Raw genomic sequence first — 26,977 nt, 5'->3', positions numbered from 1 at the left:
CTGTGCCTCATGCCCTGCCTAGCCCACCATCCTCTGCTCTTCATGAAACCACTGTTTATTGGGATTCTGGTTTTGCTTCAGATGAATTTAGAACTTCATAGCAATTTAAAATTTATTAAATGCAACCTGCCCTAATGTGAAATGCCCACTCCAGAAGGAAAGTTATCTACTGATGAAGAATTTGAAACGAGCAACAGAGCTTTTTTTGGGTAGGTTCATAGGCAGGTGTTGCTGCCAACATCTTTGCAATGCTTTTCAGGGTCCCAAGATACACCAGTGATGCTTAATTGGAAATGGAAACTTAACTCAGTGAGAGATCTTGCCACTAAAAACCAAGATCATAATTTAATTTGACCTTAGTTTTTGTTTATCAATTTTAGCATGAGATCAAGATTATCCTTGTGTTATTATGGTGCCAATGAATTTATGGATGAACCAACAGTTCCCTATAACAAGTCTTCTGTGGGATGTTCCAAGTATCTCTTTCAGGTAATTTAGAAGATGCAATTTAAATAATACTGTCTTGATAGTTATAGTTTATTCCCTCTAGGGTTTGAATTTCCATTGTACATAGAAGATGTTCTTGAAAAAACCACTAGGACCTGTTCATTTTTACAGAAAAAAAATTAACTTCACAGTGAAAAGATTTTAAGGAATATCACCCTCTGTGTATCAATATATGAACATTGGTTTTAGAAATAATTTTTGCTTTCTGATAATTTCTGAGTTATTTTTATTCCTTTTTTTTCATCCATGTAATAAGCTGTTTAAAGTGAAACTGATCCCACTAAAAGGATTATTGATAACAACATCTAGGTAAGACACAATTACAAGGTTGGCTGGAATAGCTGGATAAGAGGATAACTGTTGGGTCATCCCTTTAAATCTTGTTCTTGTGTTCCCAACCTGACATGTGGTGAGACTTTGACCAAATTATATTCATATGACTGTGCAGTCTAAACAGGTAGCAAATACATTTCTTCACCATGGCTCCTTGACCAGTAATTTGGATAATGAAGCTGAGAGTGAAAAGCCAGAACTACTTTTTTTTCTTCTTTTTCTTTTTTTTTTTTTTTTTTTTTTTTTAATTTTCTTATAACTCTTAGGGAATACATCCTGGAGCATGGTACCAGGTTGAAAGCCTACACTTAGTTCCACAATCTATTCCTGAATTTTTTTAGCCAGGTTTTTGTTTTTATAAACTTTCCAATTCAGTGGTTCAAGGAGCTATGATAAATGGCCAGCAAGTTGGCCTGTAGGATCAGATGAAAAGGCAGAGGCTGCATAGTTTGATTCTGAAGTGTTTCCATTTGAGAGTTTGCCCATAGGAACCTTTGGGTGTTTTATGGGAGATTTGGCAGGCTGTGCTGGTTCTGGAGTTGTAAATATACAACTGCTGTAATTAGGACTGGGTTTATTAGGAAGAAGGAACAGAGAATTTTTACCAATGTTTTTATAACCAGTTCTTACATGAATTTCTAGGTTATTTTTCTTAGATAAAATCAGCCTCTTTCTTTCTTTCCCTTTTCGAGTACTTTAAAATGTCACCTTTTATGGGCTCTCTTATCACTGCTGTCAAACATTTAACAAGATGACTGCCTAACATCTTGTCTTGCTCCTCCAGATGGGCTTTTCCTCCTTCTTTTATAGCTATCTGGCTTTACAGTGTAGATGGTGAAGAGAAAAGACAAATGTGATACAATCTTGGGAAAGTGGTTTCCTGTTTTTTTACATACTGTCTCATTTACTGCTAGAGTACCTCAAACTTCTCTTCTGTAAAATTTCTGCCCTCACTACTTGCAGGTTTGTTTTCCTGCCAGAGGCACCCTTGAGTCCCTTGGTGCAAAGCCCTTGGTCTCATGCTTTTTATGAGTTAAGATAATCCTGTGCTTTTTGTGGTCAGATATTTTTTCAAATATTCTTTCCAATCACACCCCCATCACAGACTTATTTGAGCACTTACTGCAACATCCCGCTTGCTGACAGTTCTGTCTGTGGAGCTGAGTGGATACAAACTAAGGATATGTATGGGAACACCAGAGAAAATGAAAATGGAGACTAAGTTCTAAAAGAATTAAAGTAGAAATCTGGAGAGCAATGGTAAAACATACTTAAGGGTGATTTTTTTTTTTTTTTTTTTTGGTGTGTGTTTCTCTTACCAAAGCAAAAACATTCCCCGAAGAGAAATGTTCTTTAACATAAAACTGAGAAACTGAATTTCTGGGCTGCAATGCTGACTAGCAGGGGTACACCCTTAAGTATCATGGAAAGTTCCTGCTGATCATTTCTGAAAATGATGTAATCAAGCAGCTGCACCAGTATTCACTCAGCAAAGGGAACCTGGGGCACTCCTCTCAAAGCTTTAAAGTTTTCCTAGAAACTAAACTACAGTATAAGCAAGGATCTAGCTGAAACATGTATGGCTCTGTGAGGCTGAGTGGAAGACTGAGCATGAAGAATGTGCTGATCTGCCCAGGACACTTTGGTTGTTTGTTAACTTCCAGCATGTGATTTCACCAAAACAGCTCCTTGTGAGTAGATGCATATTTTCCCTATGTGCCTGCTGTCAATGCATTCTTCCTGGTCAGGGATATATTTGTATGGCATGCTAAAGCTTTTCCTCTTGACTTCCATCTGTTTCCTTGTCTTTCCTTTCAATATTTAATGTTTCCTTCCCAACTTAGTAGCTTCCCTTTTGTTGCTTTCTGAAGGGTTTTTGTGCAGTGACACAAGTGAGCCTACTTGTGCAGAGATGTGTTCATTGGAATGTACTTATAGATCTATTACATTATATTATATTTTGCTTTTTTAATAAAGTAAATGTGATTAATGCAATGACTTCTCAGAAGTACCTAACCCTGTAAAACCATATTCATCAGCAGTTGCTTTCAGAAGTCTGTTTCAGGAAGTGACAGACATGCTGGTTTTTTGTCTTGAACAGTTGTCTGTCCAGTATTTACAGACTTTTCTACCTTTTCTATTCCTGCCAGGAATTATCTTAATGTACAATTAAAATATACAATGATTATATAATAACACCATTGAAGGAAAAATAATTTGTAGCTCTGACATGATAGTCGGGCTATCTGACTTTTTTACAGAGTTTAAGATTTCAGCTGAAAACCTCCCAAGACACCTCACAGTGACAGTTTGCTGTCATATGGTGCATATTGTCCATTAGAAGAGCATGCATGGCATCAAGTATCATAATAGCTTTGTTTCAGAACATAAGCCTGTGTGAACAAAAGGAAATAACCTACCTTGACTTTCCATGCCTGATTAGCTTTAGCAAATATTGCACATTGAAGATGATGAATTGATGCTAAAAGCAGCCCTAAACCATCAGATGAATAGAAACAATCTTCTGGAGAGCTTGTTCTTTAGGTCATCTCCTTTCCTTTTAGATCACACTTGTGTGAGATTCACATCTTGAAAATTAACTGTGAAAAGTATTGTTCTGTGTGAATTGTTAAAAACTCAACAATTCCACTTGGGCTCTGAACTCTTCAAGGACATGGGGAAAATGTGTCTGTGTGTAAGTGCATCTCACTGAAACCCAGCATGGCACATCAAGGACATTATAAACCAAATTAGTTTTGCACAGCTTGAACAAGGTTTTTCCATAAACAGAAAGGCTGAAAAGGTGATAACTGTGAAAGAGCTCCAAGTATAGGTACAAGTTCTCTAAGCATATCACTGAAACTTGCTTCCTGCTTTCCTGATCTCCTCTGCTGGGCAGGAGTTTGGGCTGGGTGTCACCTCTGCCAGGACACTGCAGAGGGTTGTCAGTGCTTCCCCAGGCTAGGACTCCCCACTGAGGACATTTGCTGGAGTTGGTGTTCATCAGCACTCATTTCTTAGAGACTTTAAGGAAATAAGAGGACACTAATGCCTGATCCAGAGAAGTGCACAGGTCCTTAGCTTAACAGTAAATGAGAAGTGTTTGAAGAAATAATTATATCATTAATGATATATTATAAAACTCAAAATTAACAGATGAATGTAATGTAATTCTAAGTAAATTAAAAAACTCTTCCAAAAACCACTGTCTTCCCACTACCTGTTTCTACATTAGGAAAATGTAGAAATATTGAAAAATTGAGAGATATTAGAAAAATAGCAAATACCAGAGATTTCTGACATATCTGTATGTTGACATAGTAAATACAACAGGTGTAGCCACAGACTTGCTAAGGGTGTGCTCACTGACAATTTCAGCTCAGATTTTAGTAGCAACCATGAACTTGAGGAAAATTATCTGTCTTTCTGTCCTTTTAATCATAGTGAGAAATGAAATGGTGAGAAGCATGACTGTTTAAAAGCCCTTAAGAGTGTATATCAGAAAAACACATTTTCAGGTGGAGTTAAGCTAAAGTCAAGCTTTCTCTGCAAAGGTGTTTTCATACAAAATATTCCTTCCTGTTTTTTACCCTCTGTAGTTAAACTGCATTATTTAAGGACTAACCTAGCCAGAAGCCAGGTAAAAGAGTCAAGAGGTTCCACTATCATTTGTTTAACCTTTTTCTGTAGACCCCTTCTGTCAGGCTGTTGGTTTTCTGTAAGTCCCACACAGTGGTTTTAGGAGACAAGGGATGCTCACATTGCATTTCTCACTACCAACACTGACTACTCCTGCTGTGGCTCCAGCTGCACCATTTGATTTACCAATTTCTGGCAGCTTTGATCAATTAAGGTGCCAGTGTGGCAAAGTGATTGCTGTGAGGCAAGCATGGCCCTTCCTCTCCTAGTGGCTGCTTGGCAGGGGAGCAGCTAATGAACATTGTGCTGCTCTTCCTACTGCCATCTTTTCATGTTTCAGCTTTGAATATTTTTACTTTTGGGTAAAAAGAGAGTCTTCTAAACTCTTTTGAGTCACCCCACTCACTTGTACCCCTCTCTGGCACCTCATTCTCTGCCAGCTGCTTAGCATCCCTCTGCTTTCCACACTGCTCCAGTCTGTCTCCAGCAACCCCCTCCCTCATTAGCTGGAGCAAACAAAGAACATTTGCTCATCAGCATAGTGATAGCAGTTAATAAGCTGGGCTGTTGCACATTTCATCTCCTCTATCTGGATATATTTTGGATGGAGGGCAAGCTTTATAAGATGTTTATATGATTCTCAGCCCTGTGACACTGATTAGAAACTCCAAAGTACTACTGCAATACAAATAGATTATTAATGTTGCTTTTATTTTATTATAGGGAAATCCCTTCTTAAATGTATAAAAGTGGTTCCATACTTTCAAAATAAAACATCCAGATTTATTCAGGAATATCATGGATAAAAAACTGGAAAAATATGAGGCACTAGTGTTATTATGGCAACAATTAAAAGTCAGGTTGGATTTTGGTTTTGTTTTGGGAATTTTTTAGATATTTGTTTGCTCACTTCGATTCTTGTACAATTCCCTAAATGAACTTTCAGGTAAGCAATTCTTTTTTTAACTATTTTAAACAGTGCTGGAGAGATACTGTTTTTATGGAGAGCTGAGAGGCTGAATGTGTACCCCGCTTGTAAAGTTGTGCATAATCTGCAAGATTACTTGCTCACACCAGGAATATTTCCACGGATTCATCAGCCATTCTTTTCAGAAAAACATTAGCTTTGTTTTTGCCTAGAGACTGGACAGACACATATTTAAACATAAAAAAAAAGCTGACAATTTTATAGAGTGACAGCCTTAAGATGCTCAATGGATTATTTTCATTTAGGTACATAGGGCTGCAAAGAACCTCTTGGGTTGTTTTTAAACAAGTCAAAGTCATAATCATATAATTCTTGATAAATAGACTGCTGAAATCAAAACAAGCTGTTCTTTTTGAGTTAAATAGCTAACTCAGGTTGCAGAATGGGGCAGCTGTTGACTGGAAAAAATAGATTAGATTAGAAATAGTGTTTGCATCCCAAGAGCTGTGCAGTATTGAAGTCTTTATTTTCCATGTATTTAAGAACAATTTAGGATTTAACTGCCTTCCAGAATGCTGGCTTTAGTGCCTACTATGGTATGCAATTGCTAGTGTGGGAATAAGGGGAAGAAAAAGAAGCCAAAAAAGTGTCTTGTTTGTTTCCTAACAGGAAAAAACCTAAAAAAAGTACCTCCTTTTCTCCTAACAAACCAGTCAATAAAGGTCTGCATCTCCTGTGCTCATATAAAATACCATGTCCCATTTAAATCCATTTAAATCTCTTGCTGTATTGTGTAAGTTAAGGTAGCTAGCAAACTTCTGGGAAGGACGCTGGTCAGTGGTCAGATGTGGCCATCCTTGACCCTTCAAGACAGGTGAAAGAAATGAACTCTTTCAAAACCTGCAAAATAGTTAATCTTATGCTCCACTGTCCCACAGAACATAAATATTTTTTTTTAGCTAGCTTTTTCCTTCTTCTCTCTTTCTCTTCTGTCTTTGATAGTCGTACTATGCCATTTTTGCTTTCTCTTTTATTCATAGTTCTTCAGTTTGTTTATTTTTTGTTTCATTAAAGATCCAGCAGTCAAAAGGAATAGAAAGCAAGAGAGTATTAAAACAAGAGGTGAACATGAATGTAGCAAGTGCCTAGAAATAATATTTGGTGCAATCTGAAGAACAAGAAAGATAGAATATCTGTCCTAGAGCTGTGAATTCAGTAAATACAAGAAGATATTCAACTGCCCTAGAGCTAGATGCAGAGGTTAAATGTAGTAAATTTATGCAATTCTGTTACCTTTCATGCATTAATGAATCTTCTCTAGCTGTGCTTAAACTGCTTTATACTTGTTCTTCATAAAATTCGTCTGCACGAATGTTCTTAAAGTGACTTTGAAAGCTGTGTGTGTTGTTCACCAGAAAAGTGCAGTTTAAATTCATTGGTGTGAATGAACCTGTTCTTGAAGTGTGTCCTGGCATTCTGGGCACAGAGACTGTCACAAGTTTCTCAGGCCTCTCCCACTCCATCTTCATGGTAAAGGCAGCAAGTGGCACATACAGTTCAATTATTTTGAAGTATCTCACACTGATGCAGAAAGAAAATTTTATATAAGTCTCTTTCTCATTCTTCTGACTACATCTCTGCATTATGGAACAGGTAAAAGTAAGTGTTGGATTCTGTGCTTATTTATGCTGCTAATACATATTTGGGCCAGCTCCATTGGGATAAATTGCATAGAAACCCTCCATGCAGTTCCAAAAGAAATTGCAAAGGCATTAAACACACAGAGCCATTTTGATTTTGTGTAATCAGCATAGGGTGAAGAATAAGAAAGTAGTGGAGTGGGACCCCCACTATGGTCTGGGGTCTGTGTGTTCCTGCTGTGATACAAACCTCACCTAATGCCTGTTCCTCTGGCTGGAGCTGCACCCCTCTGCAAATGGAACATTCTCACAAAGCACTCAAACTGCCAGGCACTGGAGGTGTATTTTGTGAGATGAGGGAGTTGCCAGGTACACCAACACTGTAAATGGAGCAGGTGAACAAGGTGGGGGGAAACACCACCCCTTCTCCCCAGGCAGGCCAGTGTGACTGTACCAGCTGTTCCTCTGTCCTTTGTCATACAAGTGCTTTGCATCTTGGCACTGCTGTGCTATCATTATTGACCGAATTTCTCTAAAGAAGGAAGCCTTTGGGTGGCAGGAGGGGTGGGCAGAGGGAGCAGCGAGCGCTTTGCTGGCTGTGAGCTGTTTAAAAGGTCAGTGGCTCCTGTCGCTGTGCTGCCTGGTTGCTAAGCTGCCATGGATTTTTGTGCTCCTTTTCATGGCAGAAAGGACCTTGTGATGAGGTGCAAGGTTGTGGCAGTGCCTTTTTTGTAACCTCACCCACTCCTTTCTGCTTGCTGAGTGAGGCATATGTTCTCAGGGGAACTTGTTTTCTTTCTAGACTTCTCCAAAACAGCTGCTGAAGTAACTGCTAGGGTATTTATCCTGCCTGTTTTAACTTGGGGAACAGAGTCACTGTTTAGTGAGTTGCCAGGGCACATTGGGTAACTAAGGCTTTCTAAGAGATCAGCAGAATTTGTACCATCTTTACCCCACTTGCATTTTCTTTGAACTCACAGCAAAGCACATTAACTTAATGCTTGGGTGAAAATTATCTAGCAAAGTAGACAACTGTTTTGTGAAAGTGTATTTTAACCCTGCTTTCCTTTAGCTGTCTCACGTAGAATAAACTTTCATGTACATCTGAGATAGGTTATAATAGCAGCCACAGCTGCCAGGCTTTACAGTGGAGCAAATCTGCAAAAGGAGTCTTATCCTATGCCAGAAAGGTTAAGAAAAATATGCAATGTGATAGCAAACTGCCATTTGGGAAGGGGAACATGATTGCTCAGATAAAATGTGCTTTCTTGCTGTTTGACTTCATTTGCAGAGTCCACATTTTGTACTATCCACCATACAGATATTTAGAAATCAGCATTGGGGTGTAAGCAAATGAAGCTTCCAAACCTCTGAATGAAATTGTCAGTTGACAAAATAAATGCTTTTAGACATGTGCAGCAACAAGAAAGGTAATTATTTAACTTTGCTATCATTTCCGTGGCTGTGAAAGGCACAGCACTCCTTGGAGCAAGTGGGGAGTAAAGGAGATGAGGTTTGCAGTAAGCTGCTATAGGGAGGCTGGGTGGCCTTTTCCTGTTGGCCAGGCATTTTTTATAATACGGCTGTTTTCACATGCTTGTAACCTCATTAAATGTTTGCTGGCAGGGTTATGGGAAAATAACAGCAAGTAACCATGTAACTAAATAGCTGATCTATGTTTACTTAGCCTGATATGTCATCAAATTCTTCCCAAGTACGTTAATGTACAGCTAAAAATGCCAACTAGGGTCTCAACCCTGATCTGAAACTTGCTTGAGAAGTTGGGCCAGAGATCTAGGCTGAGGCCATGCCACCCAGCTACTACTGTTTGTGCATTAAAATTAATCAGGGCTCTGTGTGTGGAGATTGTTGACTCCTCTGAAAATTTTTGTGAATATTTCTGCTTATTGAAAGGTTACTGTTATCCTGTCTGGCAGTCATGGAAATTCCCCCTCTCCCCTAAATAATCAGAACTTTAAAAAAAAACCCAACCAAACAAAAAAGAACCCTTCATTCCTGTGGAAGGGGCAATGAAAGATACTGCTCAGACCCCAAATAAGAAGCCAAGACTCTCCTTGCCAAGGCTTGCAATGTGCTGCAGTGGTGTGTCTCAAAGCTCAGGATCCCTCTGTGATGGATCATGTGCTTGTGCAAACTCCACCTAACTATATCACTTGTGATTGCCAGGAAACTCTTGAGCTAAATAACTTGCACTTTATGAATGCCCTGTTAATTCATGGGTTCTTATGGGCTATTCAGTCATCTAAACATTTGAACATAACTTATTGAACTTGCAATAATGCAATAAATCTACCCCGAGGCCCTTAGTGCTAGATGCAAAATGAGGTGGCCACATGGTACAAAGCACTGGTACTGGCACTGCTTGTTCAAGTGAATTTGGCAGGATAATTTGATGGTAGAGCTTTTTTTTATTTTTTTTTGGTGGCTAGATTAGATGCAGACCCTCACAAAATTCTTGAATTTTGTTTTCCATCTAAGTAGACTGGGATGTGGTGGTGGTTTAAATCAAGTTGTATTGCTTGATGATGCATGTAACTGCTGCCTTAGCCATCAGATAACTTGATCCAATGTTTACACATATTTCACAAGGCAGTTGCTACCTGAAATTATACTTTCATTGAAGCTACAATTGACCTTAACAGCTCAAAGTCAAGAATCAATCATTAGTTCACATCCACTTACTCAAAATGTAACATAAACCCTGCAAAACTGTCGCCTGGATGGAATCTACACATGAGAAATACGGTCAGCTTACAAATTAGTAGCATGTGCTGGAAGGCAAATGCACAAGGTGTATGCCAAGTGATGAGTCCATGGTGTGCCTGGTATCCTCTAATTTTGACTGCAGGGATTTCCAGCCTTGCTCAGCTTTTGTGAATAATGCCATACTTGCCCACTAACATGCTTTCTTCTTTTACTGCATTAGCCAATCTGTTGTCTCTTTTCCCCTCAATTTGTGTTTGTGTCAGAAGTTTGGGTATAGTGGAGAGACTTGTGAAGAGCCAGTGATGTCCTGCTGGTCACATGGGCACCTGCAGAAGCTTCTCAGAGAGCTCTGTCAGCTGCACTGGCATTTTTTGCTGTGTATTAAAAGGTTGTGACAGAAGAGGCAAACTTTCCTGATCTCCTTTCTGGAGCTTTCACTGATTTTTTTATGTATGTAAGTTCTGGTAATTGAATTACCTTGAAGATGAGGTTTGAAACCATAAACTCTTTTGGGTTTAATTTGTTTTGTGGGATTTTTCTAATCAGCTGTAGAAATGAATTTGCAAAGGCTGCATCCAGCTGGGACCCTTTAAACTCACCTCTGTCCATGAGATACCAGGTTGGATTTTTTTTTTTTTTGCTTGTTTTATTGCTCTAGTAACCCTGACCATGAATTATTGTTTGATCTTTGTGAGCAGCTGTGGCTATTGATAGGTAATCCAAACTCTAGCCATGTCATGTGTCCCATCTGAGATGTGACATATTCTTCATAAAAGAGGGAATGGTTTCCATAACCAGGCAGAGCAGAGTACTATGTGTCTCTCCAAAGAGCCACAGAAGTGAGAAGCAAATCAGGTCATTAGAGTTGTTATAATGACTGAACTCTCTTCTATTTCATTAGTGTGGGTTATATTGCAATAGTACTGTGTGGTGCAGTGAAAACCACTATTGTGCTAGACTCCATAAAAATACAAAATATCCTTGCAAAGGCCTTATAATACAATTTAACTTGTGATCAAACAGATGTTTGTGACAATGGAAGAAAAGATCATAAAACAGCATTAGTACCTGTTCTAATGATTGTAGTGGGAATTTCATAGGATTCCGAATTATTAGAAAGATTTTTACAGATATTTAATTATAAATAAATATTAGTAGAGTTTATTACATTAAGAGAGAAAATAGGACGGTAGTTTTTATTTCCAAGTATGATACAACAGTTTTGGCCTAAAGTAAAATGTGTGATACACACTGATTAGTGCAGAAGAAAAAATACATGTTATTTAAGGAATACAAGGAAAGACCTGGGACAGATATTCAATCTGTTTGCTAGTTTAATGTTTGCTAGTTTAGCTTGTGTAACTGGATGGCAGTATAATATTGTTTTGGCACCTTTTGTGGATATTTTTATTCACTGATGTTTTTCAAGGATATTGTTTCAAACATGGCCAGCATAACTCACTGTTCCAAAATGTTGACAAGCACACGTTTTGTTGCAAGGTTATGAATGGTGTTCACTTCCAGATAATGCCTTATATGAAAACACAGCCCCTGGCTTTTGCACTTTGGCTCTGCTGGATGTGAAGGAAGCTTCTAGCAGCTTCTCACAGAAGCCATCCCTGTAGGCTTCCCACTGCCAGAACCCAGACCATGCAAACCCAATACACCCCATCTTTGAAAGCTGCACCAGGAATTTTGTGTTTCATTTATGGCTTAAATCATGTGTGCTTGCACATAGGGCTTGATCATACCCTGTACGATCAGCTGCAATTCTTTGGATTTGAAAGCCAATCAGATAGATTAGGATTACATTATCCTTTTGAGTCAGAACACTACAAAAAGTTTTGTTTTCAAAAAGAGTCTGTTGATCCTCTTGTACAGTATTGTTACAGGATATTACTTACAGCCTAGTAGGAATTCAACTAAGCTTTCAATATGATGTGCTTTTTGTTTGTTATTCTTGTTTTCTCCTATTTTGCTCACCTTTGAGTTTGGCAGTTTGGCAGTGTGTATATGTTTTCTCAGAATAATTCTGATTTTGGTTTTAAGCTACAACTCTGGATATCTCAAGGAGATCCCTGATGAACACTTCTCAAAGGTTCAGATATGGTGGTGTTTAAGCTAGTTCTAGAGTGTCTTGTTTTGGGTCAGGGAGCTCTGGGCTTTGCTTTGCAGAGTCAAGCCTTGAGCATCACCTGTCTGAGCAGCTTCAAGGACCAAGGATACACACTGTTAGCCATGTAGCTATTTTCTTGAATTAAGTGCTCTGTAGCCCCCTGACCTGCCCTAAGAGGTAACCCTTCCTGGGAAGCCTGTGGTTCTTGTCAGTGGAAATCTTGCATATTGGCATCTGTTGTAGCTTGCTAGTATAAAAACTATTTGAGCTTTCTCTTCAAGCAAAACTGAAAGACAGTCTTATATTCTGCTTATGTCTTATAAATATTTGATCCATCCAGAGACTAAGGGCTTGCTGGTGGTGGCAGAAACATGGAGAGAAACCCAGCACTGTGTGTTCTTGCACTGAGAAAATTGGGGCACTTCAGGTCCCTCGATGGAGCCCTGCCATTCAGTCACTGGTGCAGAAAGGACCAAGGGCTGTGGGTCCCATCAGCAAAGCACATGACTCAATAACTCACCTAGGGTCCACTGGGTGTTTGGTCTAAATGCACCCACTGTGCATTTAGAGACCATTTTATAGTCTGGATGCAGACACAGTTTTGATTTAAGTGGTTAGGAGAGGGGGACAGGCTAGCTCTAACCTTCTGTGAACTGTCCATTCTCACAAGATTAAGTTCCTGTTCCTGCTGATTACAGCTTTCATCTGGGGTTTAGCTCGTGAGAATAAAGAGGTCATTTTATCACCAGATCTGCTCTGGTTCTGGAGTAAATATTCCCTTCTCGTACAAAGGTGAAAACTGTGTTCTCTCAAACAAAACTTTTGCTCTAAATTGTGTACAAGGAAGAATAGCTAGTTTGAGCAGAGATTCAAATTAAAAATACAGTTCAGGCCAGGGACAGGCAGGAGTGGGGGAGGCTGCTGAAGTGACGCAGTGACTGGCAGCAGAAAAACGCCTTGCACATGTATGCAGTGACACGTACGGGGGAAGAGGGTATTGTGTGCTAGGATTCAAATCACCCAAATTATCATGAGAAGCATGATACCAGGCACAGGCTCAGATTGCGATGGCCCTCTCGGTTCCATCAGATTTTCACACACACGGCCTGAAAGCGAGCGCTCCTTTCCCGCCGGGCAGGATGCGGGCTCACCGCAGCCCCGAGAATGGGACAGGTGAGAATGGGACAGGTGAGTCTGGGACAGATAACTACTCCCTTCTAACTTTTAATTGTTTTCAGCAAGGTAACTAAAATCGAATTTATTAATTTTTTGGGGAGGGGTCACAGTGTCCAGGTGTGCTGACCCGCGGCGCCGCGTTCTCTCCGCAGATGGCCGCAGACCCGTGTGCCCAGCAGGCCCGGCCCGCAGCGGCCCTGAGGGCGGGAGCCGGGCGCCGCCGCTGAGGCCGGAGCGGCCATGGCCTCGTCCCGCCGGGCCCGGCGCGGCCCGCCCGACGGCGGCTGGGGATGGATGATCGTCGCTGGCTGCTTCCTTGTCACTATCTGCACCCGGGCCGTGACCAGGTAAAGGCACGCTGCTTGTCGTGATGGCCTCTTTGCAGCGTGGGTTTGGTTTGGGGGTTTTCCTCCTCAGGAAGAGGGTTTGGGATCTCCCTGATGTTGTGCAGCGGACAGCGTTATTCTGGTTATTACAGACTCTCTCCTGCTACATTTCCCAAGGGTTCCTGAGATCCTAAGGGATTATGAGTCCTCTGGCTTCAGTCTCGCCTCCTCTGACAGCTGCCCCAGCTTTCAGCACCCGCTCCTTGATTCCTTACAGAGCCAAGGCAGGGGCAGGTAGCGCTATTTCAGGCTGGGGAGGGAGGAATCGTGTGGGGTCTCTCTGGGGTCACTGTGCCCCTCTGACCCCACAGCCCTGCTCATTTTTACCAGTCCCAGCAAATTTGCATGACTCCTGGGTCAATGTGTAAAGCATGTAAATGCCCCCTTCTCTTACAGCAAGCATTTCAGGTACTGCCCTGCCTGAGAAGGTCCAGGCCCTAAAGAGATCCCTCTCTACACCCTTCTGGTATCCAAAATATGCAGAAAATATTTTCTCGAAAATAGAACAGGACTAGACTGCTGCCTTGCATAAACATAATGCAATCTGGGATTAGATTGCTTTCACAGTGACTTTGATGTCGACTGGAGATAGAAGAGCCTGGAGTGTGTGAACATAGACAATTTAGCTATATTAAGCAGAGTGATAAGCACCCTGGTGAGGAAGACTGAAAGAATGTCTTGTTGGACAGTCAGTATAATGTAAATACAGTGTTTCCTACATAAAATTCTTATTTCCTTTAAAATAAAGCTCCCAGATTTTAGGGGTCTTAAGTCTTTAGGGATCTAGGGTCTCAGAGTCACTAGCACAGAAGGGGATAGAAACACTTATACAGTGTTAGTTAATGCTTACAAATGTACCAATTCCATAATATCAGCAGATAATCCCTAGTGGATTTAATTCCTTGGTTTTATGTTCAGTGTGTTACATCCAGGAAGTCATCTAATGGCTGGCAAACATTAGGCTATGTAGAAGGGTGAAGTATGTGCAAGAAAAATAGCTAAAGAAAGTGGTCATTCACTGATATGGGAAAAAAAGAGAGGTAAAAGGCAGCTCCTGTTGATCCAGAAAAGAGAATGAAATTATGCAGCCTTTTAATCTGTTCCACTGCAGGGACATGTTGAACAGCAACTCTTGTTAAATTGAGCTAAGTAACCTCTCCTGGAATCATTTTATTAAACTGCTGAAAGTTCCACAGGCTCCTGCTGTGTTTTGATTCTCTGAGAGTTATTTTGCACTTGTCCATCCATGAGCACACAGCTGCAGGTGGTGTTTGCTCTGTAGGCATTATATTGACCCTACCCTCACAGTTTGTGTGGGTGTGGAATAGTGAGCAACAAGGTCAGTGAAGAGCTGTGAAGCCAGGGCTTTGTGTGCCAGGGAAGCAACATTTTCATATAGGCTATAAGTTGCTGGTGAGAATTAGCTTTTCAATTTCCTTTTAGTTAAAAATACTATGAGTTAGTAACTCTAGCAGCAGATTCCCCAGCAAGAAACACAGGATATTATAATGTTCATGACTACAATTTTGATTTTCCTGGGAGTGGGGAAGGGCCTTCAAGTGAGTACTTTTTATACCTGAAGAGTGGGATCAACGTTTTCTATGAGGCAAATATTCCATGTTTAACAGATGGATGTTCATGTGTTCTGTCCTAGATGCATCTCCATTTTCTTTGTGGAGTTCCAGGCATACTTTGGGCAAGATTATGCCAGAACTGCTTGGATCCACTCCATTGTCGACTGTGCTACGATGCTTTGTGGTGTGTATTATCCTTTTCAGAGCAGTGGCTGCTTTTGCATCAGCTCCATCTGGTTTTAGCATGCTCACAAGGTGGAGGAGTCAGCTGGGAAAGAGTGATACTGTGGGATCTCTGGAGTAGGGTACATCCAAGCTGCTTGCCCCAACACAGTTGTGCAAGGGAGTGTCTTCATACTAAAGAAAAGAAGCAGAACTTTGTTTTGTGAAATGATCTAATTTTTTAGACATGTACTTTTGTTGAGGTCTATTGGGACACTCCATGTTTGAGAACTATTAATTGAATAATTGTATCTTCTGCCTTCTGATTGAAGTCGTATTTGAGATGTAGCACAGGATGTACATCTTGTCTCCAGATCAAGTCACAACCATCCTTCTTTTATCAAAAGCACATATTCACAATTACTCTTCTCTCTTAAAAGAAAATTTGATATCATTAAAAATCATGTGCATCAACACAGCAGTTGTACTGAATTTCTCATGGGTTTGCTTTAAAGTTGTATGGCTTGGTGTAAATCCTTGCTGTAGTCCTGTAGAAGAGATTAATCCATAAGAATGCTAGAAAGGCAGAGAGACACAGCTGGAATGAGATGCAACAACTCACCTGTGACAGCCAGGTTATATCTTGGGGAAAAGAGGGAAGTAAGAGTAACCTTGCCCTGGCATTGCAGGTAGTAGAGGGGGAGAGGGCTGTTGATGATACCCCATGGTAGAATCAGGGTGACCTGGGAGATCAATGTTGGAGAAGTGCAGGAGAGGGGTAGCAGCCCTGGAAATTGTCCAAAAGATGTGAGACCTCTGTTTGAGTCTAACCCAGAGCCCACAAAGCCAGGGAGTTGTGAGGAAGTTACAACTGGAGTTATTGAGGGTTGAAGTGCAAATTCCAAGTGGGGAAATGTCTGTGTGTTGTTAGTAGTAGTGAACAGTGTGGGCTGTTGCTGTGGCCTGTTTTGACTCCTTGACACAGCAGATTAGCTGTGTTCCATAATGACTTTGATGTAAAGAAATGGCTGCTGAGGAAACTACTCTAAGTTTCAGCTTTATCCCGACTTTCAGAAAATAACTTTTAGAAGTTTTTTTCTTTTTATTTGGTGCTCATGCCATTGCAACAGGGCTGTGTTGGAAGTCCACTGTAGCTGCAATTACCATTTTCTTATGCTTCCTACTGCTTCCTTTTCATTTATAGCAGTGAACTGTGTGTGAGGATCTGCCATTAACTATTGGCTTTATTTGTTTCTTTGAAGCCCCCCTTGGGAGTTTAATCAGTAATCATGTATCCTGCCAAGTCGGTATCATGCTAGGAGGGCTGCTTGCATCTACTGGACTAATTCTGAGCTCATTCGCCGCCAGTCTGGAACATCTCTACTTGTCATTAGGAGTCCTCACAGGTAGGATGCATTCTTGTTGCTGCCAGAACACAAGACAGGAATGCTAAAAATGATGGGTGATCTCTTCTCCATGTTATATTGACACTGCACTAGTCAAATAGGGATGCTCAGACCTGCTCCCATCATTGTAAAAGAGAGGCTGCCCCAGCCAGATCTTCAGCACTGATCTCATGTCACAAATGCAGCACCCTGCAAAAGCAACACTTACCTTCTATTAGAAAGAGGGCTGTCAATAAAGTTCTGAAATTATGAAAGGTCAGGAAGGACTGCTGTTTCAGTTGATATACATGAAAAGGTTTCCCTGTTTTTTCTGGTATTTGGGGGGAGTTTGTTATAGCAGAAATTCTAGACTGTCCTGATATACTTGCATATTTGGAAAAAAGTTTAAATCAAAACAAAGGAGCTCCTGGTGGATGCCAAGCACCTCAGCTGTATGCCTTACTTTTGTCTGCCTTACAATGCAGTTGAAAAGCAAAAAAATTGCTGGTTAGTAGTGTAGCAGCTCTTCTATTTGTGCTCAGGTATGGTGGAAACAAATCTTTGCTCTATCCTATCTGCCTGTGTTTGTTGTGCACAGAGGAACTTGAGAGGGGCCCATGGTCACACTGACATTCCTTCCTCATTAATACTGACCTGGTAGCCACGGTGATATAAGACCTTGTACTTGGTTCCCTGGAGTTTAGTAACGAGTTGGTGGAATTACTGCAGTTCACAGGCTGCCAACAGCTTATTTGTTGAAAAAAAATATCCTTATTTTAGCGCATGTTGCTCCTGTATTACAACATTAATCTTTGACAAATGTGTTCATAACAAATTAAAAGGCTTCTTGTAACTCAAGGGACTGTACTACATACCACACTAATACCTCTGAGGCTTCCTTAATGGGAGCTGCTGTGAATACCGAGGTGGAAAGGCAGTTACAGTTTGTACATGGAGTAGTAAAGAGCCAAGTTCACTAGAAGCAGTGAACTTTTAGTTTGTGGGGACTGATTAGCAGAGAGGTGAGCTGTTGGTAAAGGCTGGGTGTGGTACCCCTAACCCAGAGAGCAGATGGGACCACAACAAGTGAATGTCTAAATCCATAAAAGCAGCAGGACTGGAAACCAAAGAGTGAAGCAGAGGTGAGATTGGGGAGTGTCAATAAGTAGCAGAGTTTCTTCTAGGAGGTATGAAAATGTTTTAAGCCCTAAACTTTCCACTTTTTACATTGGTGGGTTTGTTTGAGACTGATGTCTCCCTGCCAACTCACTAAAAAAAAAAAAAATGGTGTGTCTGCCTAAAAGAGTATTGTTTTCATAGCTCTCAAGTGATGATGTCCAACTCAGGGCTGCTCCTCTGACTCTGCTGCCTGTACAGGCCCAACCCCAGCTCTGTGCCCTGTTTCTCCCCTTGCCTCTTGAGGCATGCCAGACTGGGCACCCACTGCTCAGAGTCCCTCTAATCCTCTCATTCCATCCTGGCAGGTTTAGTGCCTTCCCCACACAGTGTGGCCTTTGAGGAGGATGTGGCAAGCCGGTTATGGCACTGGGGACTGTTTTATCCTCTAGCAGCAAGTTCTGCCAAAGGCACTGGGGACTGTTTTACCCTCAGTATAGGACGTGGTCCAGAATCCTAGTCAGGAACTCATTTCTATTACTGATTCAGACATATATATATATTAGTGTTAGGGCAACCACTTGATGATTAAAACCCGCTCTCTGATTCTGCAGCAGAGACCACAATCTTTTTCTCCATCCAAGAGATGAATCTTGTTTGTTTACTCAACTGGATGTGGCTTTCTGAGGCTTTCCTCCCCTCTTTACTTGTAGGTGGGGATTTTAAATGGTCAGGACTCCAAGCAGCTGTTGTAAAGAGTTTGTTTAGCAGACCAAGAGAGGTTTTTTTGTAATATATTAGTAACAGAGACAGACTCTTTGTACTGTGCTTCAGAGACCTGAAAATTAATCTTCAGGGTTGGAACAGACCAAAGCACAAAGTGATGCCTCATCAGGACAGCATGTCCAGTGCCAGCATTGGTGCAGACCCTGGAGCAAGATCTCATCTTGCATGCAGGAGAGGCTGGCACACCAGTTCTCTCATGTTTAGTAATCATCCTTGTTCTTGTTATGAAGTGAACCCCATCACTTCTGTCTGACTCTAATTATTGTGGATTAGTCGTCATCAGTTAGGTTTGTCAAGTCAGTGACCCTGCCAGTGGAAGAAACATGTCATCCCTAGCTTCTCATCACACTCAGACTGGGCTGCATGATACAGAATCAGAAAAAGGTTTCTATCCATTTGTACTAATGAAAATGCATTATGTGTTTTGATTTAATATGTTCCACATGTCATGCTTAGTATTAAGCCATGCACATTTTGCTTTCTCTTCTAGGACTTGGGTTTGCACTTTGTTATTCTCCAGCCATTGCGATGGTGGGCAAATACTTCAACAAAAGGAAAGCACTGGCCTATGGAATAGCCATGTCAGGAAGTGGAATTGGTACCTTCATCCTGGCCCCTGTGGTCCAGCTCTTAATTGAGCAGTTTTCCTGGCGAGGAGCTTTGCTCATCCTGGGAGGTTTTGTTTTAAACCTCTGTGTCTGTGGTGCCTTGATGCGACCTATTTCTCTTAAGGAGGACTGTAGAACTGCTCCTGAGTTTCTTGAACAGAATTATGTGCCTGAAACAGAGAAACAAGACTTAAAGCGAATGTCCATCTGTTCACCTTTAATCAAATTGTGGCCTCATGAATGCTTATGCTACTGCTCATGGAAGGAATATGACTTTTTGCTGATGCCAGGCTTCATGGTGCTGGCAGTGTCAATTTTGTTTATGGCATATGGCTGCAGCCCTCTTTTTGTCTACCTAGTGCCTTATGCTTTGAGTGTTGGAGTGAGTCATCACCAGGCTGCCTTCCTCATGTCCATACTTGGTGTCATAGACATCATTGGTAATATCACCTTTGGATGGCTCACAGACAGAAGGTAAGGGCTTCTGGCTGATCAAGTGTAAACTTTAGCTAGTGGGAGGCTTGATGCAAGCAAGGTATCATGCACATAAAAGTTAATATTATGGACTCTTTCTGTAGCACATGTAACTTAAAAAAACCCCAACAACACAGTCTAACTTTCAGAAATACTTGCTACTTAATCTTTTTGTCTCTTCTGAGTTTGTTCAATTCTGCTGGTTTAGTATCTTTTTTTTTTTTTCCTGAAATAAAAACAATAGGTTTGTATGTTTGATAGTGGAAATGTAACCCCTTTCCTGAGGTATGTTGAGTGTGATTCTCTGTATCTATTTCCTAGGGGATTTCACCCTGCTTCCTTTGCCTTTCCATCTCTGCTGGGGAGGCACAGAAGTTATGGAAGAGGGTACAGGGTCTGGCCCAGTACTGTTAGGCACATACTAGGAAGGACTGAAAATTATTATATACTGAAAATTGTTATGCATTTTTCAGTATATAAGAACTCTCTAATGCTTCATGAATTCAGCTCACATCAAGTCAATGTACAGCATCTGTAACATTAGTAGATACTAGCCAAACTAACCAGGATTTTCATTCTAAAGAAATCATTCTTTGCATTTATTTGTGGGAAAAATCAATTATTGTTTTTGTGGAGCAGGAAGGAAGGGAATTGCCATCTCACACTCACTCTCATTTAAGGGCTGACTGGAAAGTTGACAGCTAAGAGAGGTGTACTGCAATATTTTATGCACAATACTTGGGAGCACCTTGCTGAGCTGGGGTGTGAAGCCCAATGAAATACTGCTTTAAACATTGAAACTTCAGGGGACTGCAAAATCCTGGCAAGAAACATTCCACCACTAGGAACATCCTGAAGAACACTGCAGGCAGCATGGGCTGCTGCTGGCCAGATGTTTTTGCAGCTGTAGGTGGGCAGCTTTCCCTACCTGGACTCATCTGCTGAGTGATTTAATCTGAAGGCTGTGTAAGGAAATGGACTTAAATCTGAGCTATATAAAAGAGAGAGACTGAAGCACTTCATGCCAGGACACAGAAGCTGAGATGCTGGTTTCAGTGATAATATTTTTCTTTTCTGTTTTGAATTTTGCAGGTGTCTGAAGAAGCATCGGTACTTCTGCTACCTCTTTGCTGTGGGAATGGATGGCCTCTGTTGTCTTTTCCTGCCAGTTCTCCAAAGCTTCCCCTTGCTTGTGCCTTTCTCATTTACCTTTGGCTACTTTGATGGAGCCTATGTAACGCTGATCCCTGTCATGACAGCAGATGTAGTGGGAACTTCTTTGTTATCATCAGCACTGGGTGTTGTGTATTTTCTTCATGCCATTCCATATCTAGTGAGCCCACCTGTGGCAGGTCAGTTTTGCCAAATGATTTTCCTGTAATCTTATCAGTACTTCAGATTTACCCATTTGTGTGATGTAAAAGGGGAGGAAGGACAGCAAACACACAGTGAGTGTGGAGGTGGCCTCTGGGTAGAGGAATAATACACCTGGACTTTCATAAGTCTTTAGATCTCCCACCCTGGTCTCAGTGAAATAATTTCTATATATAGAGTGAGATGAAATTAAAAAAAAACAGTATGGAATGGGCTTCTAAAACCTGCTACATCACCACTTCATGTAGTTTAGAAACTCTCCAAGTAGATGTAAAATATTTCACTGTGAAATTACATTATTTTGCTACATCTAAATCTCTCTAAAGAAAGTTCTATTCTAAGATGTTTTTGTTTTTTGATTTTTCATTTGCTTTTTTTGTGTGGAAGACTTATCTTTCAGTTTTTACATTGCTTTGACCAGGTGGGTGAGTCAGCTCCACTCCTGTTTGGTCATAAGCTCATCCCTCTAATATCTAACCATCATTTTGCCCATCTGTACCATTACAGTGAAGTAAGGATGAGAGCTGTATCCTTTTTATTCTATAGAAAGCACTTGACACAGTTCTTAAAATTGTGGAAAGTCTGAGATCTTTTTCAAACAACCAAATATATGTATCTTGCATATTTTGTCAGATGTTTGCATCAATTCCCAATTAATCACTGCTCCTGTAACTTTTAATTTAATTTTCTATAGCAAAAATTATTGCAAAATAAAATTAATTGAAGCATGAGCCTGGGCATAGCTTAATAAATGTTTCTGCATGAAGATCTCAGAGCTCTCTAAGCCTTCTAAAGACTGCCAGTTAAATCCATGCAGTTGGAAGATGTTTATTTAGTAGTGTGGTGATGACTGCTTTTCTGGTGGATTTGACCTCCAAACAAAAGGCCATAAAAATATTTGCCTGCTGAGAATAAATCCCTCTCTGCCTTAGGATGTAAAAGTATAGCAATGTACCTGTACTGTTTGTTTTTGTATAGCAATGTACCAAACCTGTACTGTTTGATTGTATCTATATGTGATAACTCCAGAAGTTTATCCTGTGGCTCCTGGCTCACAATAGACTGGTGGGCCTCTAAAAAATCTTTTTTTTTCCCCTACAGGTTGGCTTGTGGACACAACTGGCAGCTATACTGCATCATTTCTCCTGTGTGGATTTTCTATGATATTTAGTTCAGCACTGTTGTGCTTTGCAAGACTAGCAAAGAAAATCAAAAGAACACATTTGAGGTCCCTCACTGGTAACACGGCCTTGAAACAGCACATCTGGACAAATGGGGCAATAGCTTATTCTGTGACAGCAGAATTAGACCAAAGGGATGTTGAATTTTTGGCTGTGGATACAAATAGCTTCAGCAACAGGTGACAAGTGCTGTTGAGATCCAGTATGGCACAGCCTGAGACAGATGTGGCTCTGTGGTGTTCCACTGTTGAAGATACTTCTCCTGTGAAACAAGAGATCTCTCAATTTGATTTTTCTGTTATGTTTTAGTTAGCTTAAATCTACAGCAAATACAGCAACAGTAATACCAAGTTAATGCAGTAATAGAAGAAAGCTAGACAGAAAATAGAGTTTGTAGATACAAGTGTTCACAGATTTATTTGAAATGCAATGTTGACTCCACAGGTATCAGTCACCTAAACTGAACAATAATATTTACATTTAAAAGTATTATTAATAACAGAAGCTTTTTTTGTGGTCTAATATATTTCAGTGGACTAATCACACCACAAAAAAATCTCTACTTTTATCGTTCTGCATGAAACTCTGCAAATGAGTGTTTCAAATGCCAAAGTCATGTTTGTTTTGCTTTTGCTTTGTTTTGTTTTTTTTTGTTTTAAGAAAATCTGGCAGGAAACTGATTTATACTGAAAGTATCTCTGGAGCAGCTTTAATTTTTGCAATGTGCCTGAACTTTGTGCATACATTACAATTTAATTTCAAATATGGTTTTAGACCTACTTTATCATGTGCTCTACAGCAAATTTTACTTTTTTTTCTTTTTTCTTCTGGATACCTTTAAAATTTGAATTTCTAAGCATTGACATTCTGGGTATGATCTTTCAGCTAATCCTTGTCTTGGAGGGTGGAAAATGTGCTGTGGTGGTGATGCCTGGAAAGGCTCTGCTATCTGAAGAGGAGTAAATTTGTGCCATGGGACCAGGCATGCTGATAGACAGTGTGTTTCAACTGCATTAGTTGGAAGAAGCCCAAAGGCAGCCCAAGAGACCAGAGAGGCTCCTGTGTTTCCAAATATAGAGCCCCTTCCTCTTGTAAAATCAACACCTATTAAAGAACTTTGGAGTCCATGCAACCAGACGGCTGAGAGATTGCCCACCCCACAGGCTGATAGTGGAGAGGATGCTGGCAGGATTGTTTCTGTGTATTACAGTGGCAAGTCTGTCTCTTTATAGACCCTCTTTTCAGAAGCTGCATCTTCAGGTGGTGCCAATTGCTCATGTGCACCATCTGAAGAGCTATCAGGTCACTTTTTCTTGTTGATGGCAAGAACACAAGAGCTGTGACTTGCTGGCAGTTTCCTGCTATTTGTGTGAGGACTATACTCATGTTGGCTGGTTCATAGGAGCTAGGCAGTGAGTGCAGCTCGTGGAGTAACTTACTGATATGATGGTCTAATAAATACTCAGATTTTCTACATTTCCAGAGTGAAAACATTGTCAGCACTGGAAAACTTCCTCAATACAAAAACATTCCACAATAAGTTTCAGTGTTTTGATGCTGTATCAAGCTATATTCTGTTCATTAAAAACTGATCAGAGTCCAAATAATTTTCATTTACACTGAACTAGTAGTTTTGTTGTATGTTCAATGGCTGCTCATTTTGTGTGTCCTTTTCCACTCTGTGCCTTGGAAGTGAAAGCAACATAGACTAATGTTCAACAACCTGATTCAGACTAAGAGTACAGTCATAGGAGTGTAATGTGTTTATATATATGCACCCACACATATATATGAATAGCATGTGTATCAGGTAGTTATATTGTCCAAGTGTATTTCAAATATAACATATTAAAATTGCTTGTGTTTAAATGAAGTGTTTCTCATTGTTCTGCTTCAGGAATGTAGACAGAGCCAGCATGGAATAATTGTGGAATAATTGAGAGCAGTGCAAAATCTTTTTAAAGCAAATTACATAATTTTTCTTCACCTCAGCATGAAAATTGAGTCTTGGACCCCAGTTTAGTTGTTAACCTATATTGATAAAAAAAGATAAAAATTATCCATGGGTGTTTCTTACTGAGTTAGGAAAAAAAATTGGAGTTGAAAAAAAAAGAACTTGTTTTATTAATCAGTACCGATTAATATGTTTTAGATCTTAACTCAATATTTTAATATTATATTAAAAAAGTAGAGTATAGTGTGGTCAACAAAAAATATTATTTACTTTGAGCAAGTTATAAATTACCACTGTAAATAAATTTACAAAAATGTAATTCCTTTGTTTACATCACATCACATCACATCACGTCACCTGTTGTTCATGTCGGAACTGCCTATTGTAGAAGCCTGTTGGAATAATGTTATATGAATTTTTATCATGGTAAATTATACTGTGTAATATATTATTAACATATTATTTCAAGATTTTTTTCATAGGCTTTTCCCTTTATGTATTTTAAACAGTACTACTTCTTTGAAATATCTTATTTAGCAGCAAACATTCAATTGATTTTATCTGTGGATCTTTGGTAGAAAATGGTAAAATTCTTTCAGGGCTTTCTAACACTGTTTCTGCTCTGACTTAAGTCAATGGAGAAAAGCTTATATACTGGAATAAAGACTTCTGTGCATAAAACACACCGGGAAATAGCAGCCTTTACATGAATCCCTCACTAAGGAACAGCAGGAAGGAAGCATAGCAGGGAGTGACCTGCAAGTGGAAGAAATGGGAATACAACAGAGGCTGGTGAAGCATCATGCCAAACTTCCAACTCCTGCTCCCCACACCCCAGGCTGAACAGGACACCTCATCCTGCCATGTGAAGTATTTCGGGCAACGCATTATAGAAATCTCTGGCTTACAATAGTTTTAAAGGATGATTTATGGTATCAGCAATATTTTTTTTTCAGAGATCATAATATTCAGGCTGTCCTCCCTGGAGGGCATTTCCTGGTATGGCTCAGTACAGGAATAAGCCAAGATAACCAAGCTAGCTGTGAACAATTTGCCAGAGGAACACGGCATGTTTGAGGGCTTGGTGTTTTCCACCTTTAATGATCCTGTAATTCTATACTCCCACTAGCCCTGATGGACACAGGCATTGATGTATTGATGTGTATGAGCTTGGCTGGAGCACTGCACTGCTGAGCCTGTCTGGCATCCCAGGACAGCATGGTGGGACTTAACTTGGGGTATCACCTGTCTGGCACAGATTCTACCTCAAATGGATTCTACCTGGGATTATGCTCTATTCTGTGCAGTGGATAGCAATTCAATGTAAGTGAAACTGCTTACAGCTGCTGAAGTTATCCCATATGCCTCCATTCCCTGAGGTTAGAAATGGGGAAATAATAATTCTTTTGAAATTATTTATATTCTAGTGATAATCTGGAATATTTAATAAATAGTGCCTTGGAAAGTTGTGTGAAAATAACATTGGAAAAGTCAAGTACCTTCTGTTGAAAAATGACTCTTTTTCAGAAAAAGCATTCCTTATACATTCCTGTCAGATTGGATAATATTTATCTCCTGAAAGATAAAGTGTGTGTTACTATATGGTGAATGTATTTTATATTGCCACAACAATGCCTTGTTTTCTTTCTAAAATGTGACAAATGTACATGAGAAGGAAGAGTTTGTTTAACTTAAACTGTAACACTACTTCACGGTGAGCATAGCAAAGTCCTTTGTGGCGTTTGCCTCAATAAATAGTACCTTCTTTTTAGTGATTATTCTGGTGTATGTCAGTAAAAATTTCTATATATTTTTGAAGGTGCTTTTGAGTCTTAAATTGATACTTTCTGAAGGGTTATCTTCACTCATCTTTTCCCCATACACTGCTAGCATCAGCTTCAGTGATGTGTGTTCAGCCTCTGTGCAGTTCTAGTTTTGCTCAATGGATTTGGACTCTCCAAAACGTGTGTTTAATTTTGTCTGCCTCCCGAAGCTCGAGCTCAACCTGCTCCCTATGTGGGCATGCCAGGCAACGCAGCAGCACCACCCTGTGGGAAATAACGTTTATCTTCATTTACAAGACAGGCAAAATACAGAATGTTGCATTTTCACAGAGCATCCCCAGGTAGTACTCCGGAGTACAAAGGAGGTGAGACACAACAAATACACATTTTGCATCACTATCTCACAATCAGTTTCTTCACTTATGGTCTATCAAACAAAGGTACACTACTGCGGAGTTAGGCCATGATATTGCAAATAATATTGAATTTTGGTTGGACATTTGAAGACAATCACCTTTTCAACCCATTCTGTCATTTCAGCCCTTTCTGCCATTTATGTAGACCCTGTGGGCACCCACTCCTTTTTTCTACACTCCTCTTATGTTCCACTGCCCTGCTCTGTGGTGCTCACCCAGCTCTGCTCTGGTTGTGCTCTACTTTCCATGTGGACTTGTAGTGGTTTTGGTTTACAAATTTGAAATATCCTGGCCAATGCACCAATTTATTTTATGTTGTGGGTTCCATGTTGGCCAAATTCTTAGTGCACTCATTAAAATGTTTTACTCGTTTCATGTTGTGAGATGAGATTAGGAGGAAGGCAATGCTAAAATTTTAAAGGGTACAAAGAAAATTTTTATTACTAGAAACTATAAGGAAAAATAATAAGAATCAGAATAAAATTTTAAGATAATTTCCTTCTCCCCCCCAGTTTCTTTTCTTTCACACCAACCATGTACAAAAAAAATTCAGTCAGTTTACCATCTTTCAAATACTCTTGCACCAATTTATTTGGGAGAGGAGATTTCTTCAGTCTAGGGAGATTTTTACACAAGATACAGTTTCCTTGTGGCCTTGATGTCACAGTGACCAGCCTCCTGGGAGAATGGAAATTTGATCTTTGTGTAAGA

The 26,977-nt window shown here is 40.2% G+C and overlaps 1 protein-coding gene across 3 annotated transcripts in view; it reads left to right on the top strand.

Annotated features, from left to right (window-relative positions):
- The window catches only part of SLC16A12 (solute carrier family 16 member 12), a 32,830-nt gene extending 6,986 nt beyond the window's left edge, over positions 1 to 25,844 (top strand). Inside the window, exons 1-8 of one of the 3 annotated variants that reach the window (XM_079312878.1) lie at positions 8,293 to 8,477; positions 13,219 to 13,413; positions 15,107 to 15,210; positions 16,451 to 16,594; positions 18,966 to 19,557; positions 20,650 to 20,909; positions 22,033 to 22,291; positions 25,023 to 25,844. In XM_079312878.1, the coding sequence (XP_079169004.1) occupies positions 13,307 to 13,413; positions 15,107 to 15,210; positions 16,451 to 16,594; positions 18,966 to 19,557; positions 20,650 to 20,909; positions 22,033 to 22,291; positions 25,023 to 25,143 (1,587 nt within the window). In that variant the 5' untranslated portion in view covers positions 8,293 to 8,477; positions 13,219 to 13,306 and the 3' untranslated portion in view covers positions 25,144 to 25,844. Of the gene's footprint in view, positions 1 to 2,167; positions 2,532 to 8,292; positions 8,478 to 13,218; positions 13,414 to 15,106; positions 15,211 to 16,450; positions 16,595 to 18,965; positions 19,558 to 20,649; positions 20,910 to 22,032 lie in introns of those variants that run through there. The other 2 variants (XM_079312877.1, XM_079312876.1) reach the window with 2 other exon arrangements.
- Positions 25,845 to 26,977: the final 1,133 nt, after the last annotated feature.

Source organism: Erithacus rubecula, assembly GCF_903797595.1.
Source record: "Erithacus rubecula genome assembly, chromosome: 9".
NCBI lineage: Eukaryota > Metazoa > Chordata > Aves > Passeriformes > Muscicapidae > Erithacus > Erithacus rubecula.
This window is presented reverse-complemented; position numbering and strand designations above follow the sequence as displayed.